Raw genomic sequence first — 7,446 nt, 5'->3', positions numbered from 1 at the left:
CAGAGCCCAGGGTCTCTGAAGAGCGGTCAGCGTGGGGGTGGACGTAGGGAGACGGGAGGGCAGTTTCAGCCGACAAGCCCGAGCTGGTGGGCTATAGGGGTGTGAGGAGGAATTCATCAGCGAGGGTCACCGCAGGTTAATGATGCCACGCGTCTAGACGGCCGCCACGCTCGCCCTTTGTCCTAGAGCCAGCTGCGGGTGAGACAGAAGGCCTGGGAATATGAACGCTTCCCACGCCACACAGACCGTTTCAACCACGAGTTAGGATGTTTGTTGTCATTGGATAGAACACATGGCAACTTTGAGATCTTGGTGAACAACCGAGTACATCACGTATCACAAAAAGATCATCAAATGATCATCGCTTGCATCACGAGCGATACTGTATCATAGTAAAAAAGCTTAAGTGACGGATGTTAACTAAAATTAAACCGGTATTTACCTTTGCACCCACGCTGAGCAAAAATCTAATGATGAAAGGATGCCAATGAAATAATGTTCAGCCCATTTGACTGATTTGATTACACGGATTGAAATTCAGAACCGTGAAAGGATTTTTCTCTTGAAAAAAATAATTACTGCAGCGTGACGTTATTAACTCCCTTCTGAAATACTTCAATTTTAAAAAAATTTCAAGAGGGATCGGGCGAGATCTTAAAAGAGGTAAAACGGTCATTAGATTTGTGCAGATTATTTCACAAAACGAAAGATTTTGAAAGATTGAAGGCACATGAAACTCTTCAACACCGCCTTGTTCGTCAGATGCATTTTCTTGTGTTGTTTACAACTTGAATCGAATCTATAAGAACACCACCAGCCCAATATCTGGACACACTTGAATTTATGTCTCCCATTATCGGACAACCCATTTGATTGACAGTCTTTTGCATCATGCTCAAAACTACTTTTGGTTCTATTTTCGGCAAAATTGAGTTATTCACATATTCTTTTTCTGTAACTTATTTACATTAAGCCATGTTTGTTTTTTTAAATGTGGACATTGTGACCAGACTCCTCAGTGACGGGTGGAAATATCTGAGGAGTCCGGTCACATGATAAAAAAAGCGTATCCTGATTGGTCCTCGTGGGTGCATTCAAAGTGCTGATTGGCTGGCAGATAGAACCTTATGGAACCAAATTATATTTCGATTTTGTAGATAGAACCTTTTTGTTTTCTTTAAAAACGTAAAACAATGTTTAAAAGAAACCACAAAAGAAAGTTGACTGTTTGATTACAGTTTTTTTTCTGTTTTGTTTTAGGTTTTGTTGAGGAGTTTATTTTGATATTTATAGACACAACACTAGCCAGCAGCGCTAGCAGCTAGCTTACTAATTCCTATGTTTACACGAACCTCATAATGCGATTAATGCCTTACATTTTAAGATATAAAGCCCTAAAGGCCAAATAGTCAACAGTCTTAATTACAACAATAAACATTATCATGTTATTTCAGCCATACTCATCTCTAGAAAGTGATTTTACCTGTTCCACCGTCTGTGGAATACAGTCTAGGTCAGAATACAGTAGCTTTCTGTCTAAACCAAAAGAAACTTAATGGTGCCTGCAATAAAGTGTTGAAATATCCATCATATACCCAACTAAAATCAACATCTGCACTATAGATAAAACATTTAGTACTGTCTTTTATGCTTAACTTGAACGAAAAGTTTTGTGTCCTAAAATATGAAATATGTCGTAAAAACATGTAAATGTAATTTTTTCATACATGACAACACATTATTACAACACTAATTTCAAGTTTCAACAAAAATAATAAGTAAATTGTTTGTTTTGCTTGAAATGATTTGCTTTACTTAATGTTTTGCAGATAGAACCTCATCATTCTAAACAGAAAGTGATTTTTCAGAATTTGACCCGTTCCAAAAATCCCCATTTGCACATTTCAAAAAACATTGACATTGTACATTTTTGAATACATTTAGGGTCTATTTTGTTCACGAGATTTGTTCCCCATATCGTTTTTGCAGTATGAAATGCAAAAACTTTGAAGCTCAATATCTCGAAACTTCTCGGAACGCAGATAGAAACATATAATTCGAAGGCGACGAAATGTTCTTATGAAGGACTTCTTTTTTACTCAATTAAACACACAGTTATTTATGTGAGCAGGATGAGCAGAAACACAGCCAAACATGGGAACTTCCTTAATGTTTAAACAACATCCCAGCCCTGATGAAAATAAATCACGGTTTTCCGATAGTAAAAACGCAGTAACTCTCGGCAGATTGATCACAATTTGTACAGACCAATAAGAACACAGGTCCAGAAGCACTTCTGGTTTCTTCAAGATGTTCATTTAATGTTTTCATTCAGTTGGAAATGTTCGGTTGTATTTTGCTTTAACGTTTGCGTTATGTTCGAACTGAAACAGGAAGTGCTTCGGGAGTCGTTTATAGCCCACCGTTTTATAACAGAAAAACATAGTTTAACCACAATACTTGATTTTATTTCATGTAAAACATCTTATTTTCACAAAAGAGAACAAGGTGAAGGTAGAGAGAATCGGCACATTTTGCACAAATGTCATCTAAACAAAACGGGCTGTACTTTGGATGTCAAATAACATAAGTTTGCAACACTTCGTGTTTTTAATGATCATTTTAAATGAATCTACTCGAAAACAAAGACTGAGTGGGCGTGTCCGTGTGATTGACAGGTTGCGTGAGACACTCTCGCCTGAAAGCATCAAGGTCAATATCTCAAACTCAACTATATAAAGATCAAACAGTGGTGAATTCTACAGGGAGAACCATCAATCTATCAATCTGTCCCCGTACAGAATCTAGTACGTTCTCTCCAGACGATCTCAGTTTCCACACAAGTTCACATTTAAACCTGCTCTGAATTCATAAATGCAGCGCTGATCCGCTAAAACCCCACCGAGTCAAAAAGCTTCTTGCCCAACATCATGCCACGAGACCCTCATACTCCACTCGATCATTACACACACAATTACGGCACCATCAGCGCCGACCCAACCTGTTTAGTAATCATTCTTCCAGGAAAAGCAGAAGAGAGAGAGGGAGGGGTGGTTGCCGGGCTGGCAGCGTTCTTGCCGTCAGGAGACACATCTCCTTGGTGATCCCGGGCTGGTGCCTGTGGACAAACCTCAAGCGAGCAATTGCGGTTAGTTGTAACACTTTGAAAGCATTGCATAAGGTTTCTCTTCATCATCTCAGCGGCGGGCCGCCAATTAACCAATATCAACATCACCTAACACGCTTCACCCTCATCAAATCCCAACAGACACAATCAAACCCGCTTAACATTCATTCACAATGACTTCTCTGGCTGTTTGTCTTAGAAATGCATGGCGGTTAAAACTAACCGCAAATGTCTGTGCGAAGGCAAAGCATGAGGGTGTGAATTTATGCGAGTCAATTATCTATCTGCCAAAAAAACATTAAAATTACGTGTTGATTGGTATTACACGCAGCACAAGTGCCAGAAGCAGATGTACTTAAATCCTCAACGTTCTGTTCTTTCCTAACCTGTTGAGAGTCAACATAACACGGTCATTAGCTGGACCCCATTGACTTCCACTGTTAGGAAGATGTTTCGTGTTCCGTGACAGAAACTTTCGTTTTTGGCTTCATCCCTTTAATGCAACTCAACAACACAAATATTCCGTCTGTAAATATCTGAAGATATTACACCTCGCCCATACATCCCTGCTTTTATGGGAAAAAAACATTTAAACACGGGAAACTGCGAGTCTCGGTTCAGATGATTTGTTATTACATTTTACAACACTCAAAACAAAGCGATTACTGAAAAAACAAAAAGTACCATGTTTTAGGACACATACCATGGTAAGGCCATGATATTCTTTGAAGAATCTCGGCAACACCATGGTAAACAGTATAAAAATATTTAGGTAATTACATTTTTTAACACAATGTATATTAAAGGTCAAGTGTATGACATTTAGCGGCATCTAGTGATGAGGTTGTGAACTGCAACCAACGGCTCACTCCACCCCTCCCTTTCGAAACACTACGGTGGCTGACACAGAACTAAGATGTCGTCACGTCATCGTTTATTTAATACAATTACTATACACTAAAATGATCATATAAATTAATATGAATATAAATAAAATAAAATATGACTAGTTATATTATTAGACACTAGCCAAACACAGACTGGAAGTTAACTGCAGTCTCGGCGCGCGCGCGTTTGATAAAACGGTGTAAAGTGAATCTTTGAGAAGACTTCGTGTGCAGTATAAGTGGATCGTGAGCATGATTCACACACAGACACATCAAGGTTGAGACCTCTTCAACGGAGAATGAGCCAGACGACCATGACTGACTTCAATACATATTACACCAGTCACTTCAGATCCTTCAATCTGATTGGACGACGCTCCACAAGAGTGCTCAAGTATTGTATATTTAGCGTAAGAGATTGGGATTCATTTACAGCAAAAACAATAACTCTAACAATAAAGGTTAAAAATCGAACTAAGATCAGTCTAAGTGACTAAGTGCTTCGCCTGCAGATGCCCTTTACACACAACATTTCCCCGGCCAACTCCATCAAGGCGACTGCATGCATAACTCAAATGCCAATGCGGTGGGCAATCCCAACGTCTCTGTAACGCATTTCACTTTCTACCACACACAGCAAAGCAACCCAAAGTCTCAAAGTCTCTTGTGAGCTTGCACTTGATGCACAGGCCAGAAGTCTTGTGAGGTTCATTTCCGATGATCATTTCCATCTCAGCGCTGGCAGAAAGCACAACGATTCCCGTGCAGGATCTGTGAATGATTCAACTGAACTGACATTGATTTATGGCGCCTGATTCTCTCACACGCAGAAGACGCTGTCAAATCTCAACAATGGCATATATTCTATGGAAAATAACCTGTCGATACATAAATAGTGCACCGCCAGAGCCACCAGCGAAAGAATGTTCCCGTTTGAAAGAAAGAAAATCAAAACAAGGCAGTAAAACGTGTTCAGTTCGCTGTGGGATGATTGAGTTAGCAGCGGGCTTTAGCTTTGGCAACACATTCATTCAGTCATGCTTTTGGAAGGCAAATTGTATTTTCACCAAATTGATTTTCTCCCTATTGATTTTCTTATTTTACAAAAAGCATTTGGTGCGGCGCGGGCCCCCGTGTTGCACGAACATCAGTAATCTCTGTGCAATAACCCAAACTGTCCAGGTATCACGTTAGACAAAGTCGAACTTGACAGATGATGGTGAATGCTTCGTCGTGCGTTAAAAACACTCTTACAATCCTGCACTAGACACAATACTAGGCTAGAAAAATGTAGGGTTGTTTCAACCCGTGGTTGGGTAGAATATGGACAAACTCATCTGTTGGTTTGAATTAACCTTTAAAACGTCCACACTTGACCCAACCATGGCCTAAAACAAACCACCAGTCCATTTACTCAAGAAACACGACTCAATTTCTACGTAAACAAATTAACGTTTGGTAAACAAATCAAATAGCAGGTCAAAAGGTTTAAAATCATGGCTGACATCACTTCCTGTTAATCGCAATGGAAAAGGCAAGGCCAAGTCAACGCGCTGCATTGTGGGATACAGTATTCTGCGCAGTGCTTTCAGGCTCCACATTTTGGCAAATGTCGTGGTCGTCGATGTATATTATGCAAAAAGAAAACTATCCTGCTCACTGTGTACATGATGTACGTGCGTTGTGTTCAGATATCAGATCGTCTCGCTGGACTAAACAAATAAAATCGCCTAAAACCTGATGCTACAGGAGAGCATGCCAATCCCAGAAGCTCAATCCCAAAAGAGTGTTCACACTGACATCACACGGCATTTACAACTCATACGAGGCTCAAAAAAAGTCAACCTTCTGTACGGGTCTGGTTGGACACCGCGGTCACACATAAGTACAGAAACCCCAGACACCTCAGTACGAACGCACCTTCATCCAGAACATCGCTTCTCTGCTTCTTTCAGCATGAGAGGACACACAGACCAGACGAGTGGCCGGAGAGCAGGACCCCGAGGTGACGACGCTCATCCGCACATCGACTCCCTGCCGGCGAGGCCCCGGGGAAAACCATCGGCTCCTGGCGGATCCGGCGAGGCCCGCAGCGGCGTTTAGCAAAACCTGCCGCTCTCGGTAGGGGCATGGAGATAAAGAATAGAGAGAGAGAGAGAGAGAGAGAGAGAGGAGGAGGAAGAGAAAGAGAGGGGGTCTCCAGAGGTCTGAACAATCAGACAATTTCAAGATCACGAAGCATTAAACCAATCCCGGCAGGGTACACTAATTAAACAGCCGGGCCCGGTACCGCCAACCAATCCCCACAGAGCAATTAAATCCATCCCCTCTAAAACACTGTGGAACCTGTCTGGGGAAAAGCAGAGAGAGAGAGAGCGAGCGGGAAGAAAAACATTAAATTCATCTGGAGTGAGCGAGAAAGAGAGAGAGAGAGAGAGAGAGAGAGAGAGAGAGAGAGAGAGTGGGGGTTAGTGCCGCTACTAACAAGAGGAACTGAACGGTGAGCGATTCAAATCGACTCTTTGTTCTCCCAGCTTTGATTTGTTTCATTCCTAAAACAAGTCCAAAACACTTGAACGTCATCTTCTTTAGGCCTCTGGAGGGCGAGAGAGGGAGACAGGGACCCGGACCACCAGACTTCATTCACACCTCTTCCACACGCGCATGAAGAACGACCGCCCGAAGCTCCTCAATATACCAGCGGAGATGATCACGCTGTCATCCAACATCATCTCTTCACCAGCGCACTGATCGAAATCATCCCGAGATGAGAAATGATGCCATCATCCGTCAACAAGCTGAAGAACTCTTCCCAAATCTAAATTACATGGGAAAAACGTGCCTTCGCTCACCTCATAATACTGTCACTTACATCAAGCGTCGCATTTGTAATCCATATTAACAACCTGTTTTACTTCTGTTTCATGCCGTTTTCTTTTTAACACGCTGAGAATGATGAAGCCGTAAGAGGAAAACTTCTCAATACATTTCAGGGGCCGCGCGATATTGAAGAACATATAATATTACAATACAATAATGCTTTGAGTTTGTAAAATCAATTTTAAGTATATTAACATATTTAAAACTGCAATTATATGACCAACATAACATTACCGCTTCTGAAAGCGATCAGCCATGTTTTACTGTAGCAGTACATAAAAAAACGAATATGACAATATTATTGCAAACCATTGCGATATGCACGTTTGCAATATTTTGATCGTTTTGATAAATTGTGCATTCTTATTAGATTTGGATACGATGTTTGACACAAAGCATTGTGTGTTTCATAGGGATGTAACAATATCAAAATCTCACTGTACAATATTTAACGTATATTTAAAATGACAAATGATGACTTGGAAACGTGCCGTAAACATCCTCTTTTCTTCATTCTAAGATCATAGCTGTTGCTTAGAGGTGTGAGTTATA

General features: G+C 41.0%; 1 protein-coding gene across 3 annotated transcripts in view; it reads right to left on the bottom strand.

Moving 5' to 3' along the window:
• Positions 1-7,446, bottom strand: part of cux2b (cut-like homeobox 2b) — a 139,018-nt gene that overhangs the window by 118,626 nt on the left and 12,946 nt on the right. The window contains exon 1 of one of the 3 annotated variants that reach the window (XM_057357594.1): positions 5,935-6,129. The exons of the other annotated variants lie outside the window; for them this stretch is intronic. Within the exon in view, the coding sequence (XP_057213577.1) occupies positions 5,935-6,033 (99 nt within the window). The 5' untranslated portion in view covers positions 6,034-6,129. Of the gene's footprint in view, positions 1-5,934; positions 6,130-7,446 lie in introns of those variants that run through there. 3 annotated transcript variants of the gene reach the window in all.

Source organism: Triplophysa rosa, linkage group LG17 (genome assembly GCF_024868665.1).
Source record: "Triplophysa rosa linkage group LG17, Trosa_1v2, whole genome shotgun sequence".
NCBI classification, from domain to species: domain Eukaryota; kingdom Metazoa; phylum Chordata; class Actinopteri; order Cypriniformes; family Nemacheilidae; genus Triplophysa; species Triplophysa rosa.
Note: the sequence above shows the minus strand (reverse complement) of the source record. Positions and strands in the feature narration are given on the sequence as shown.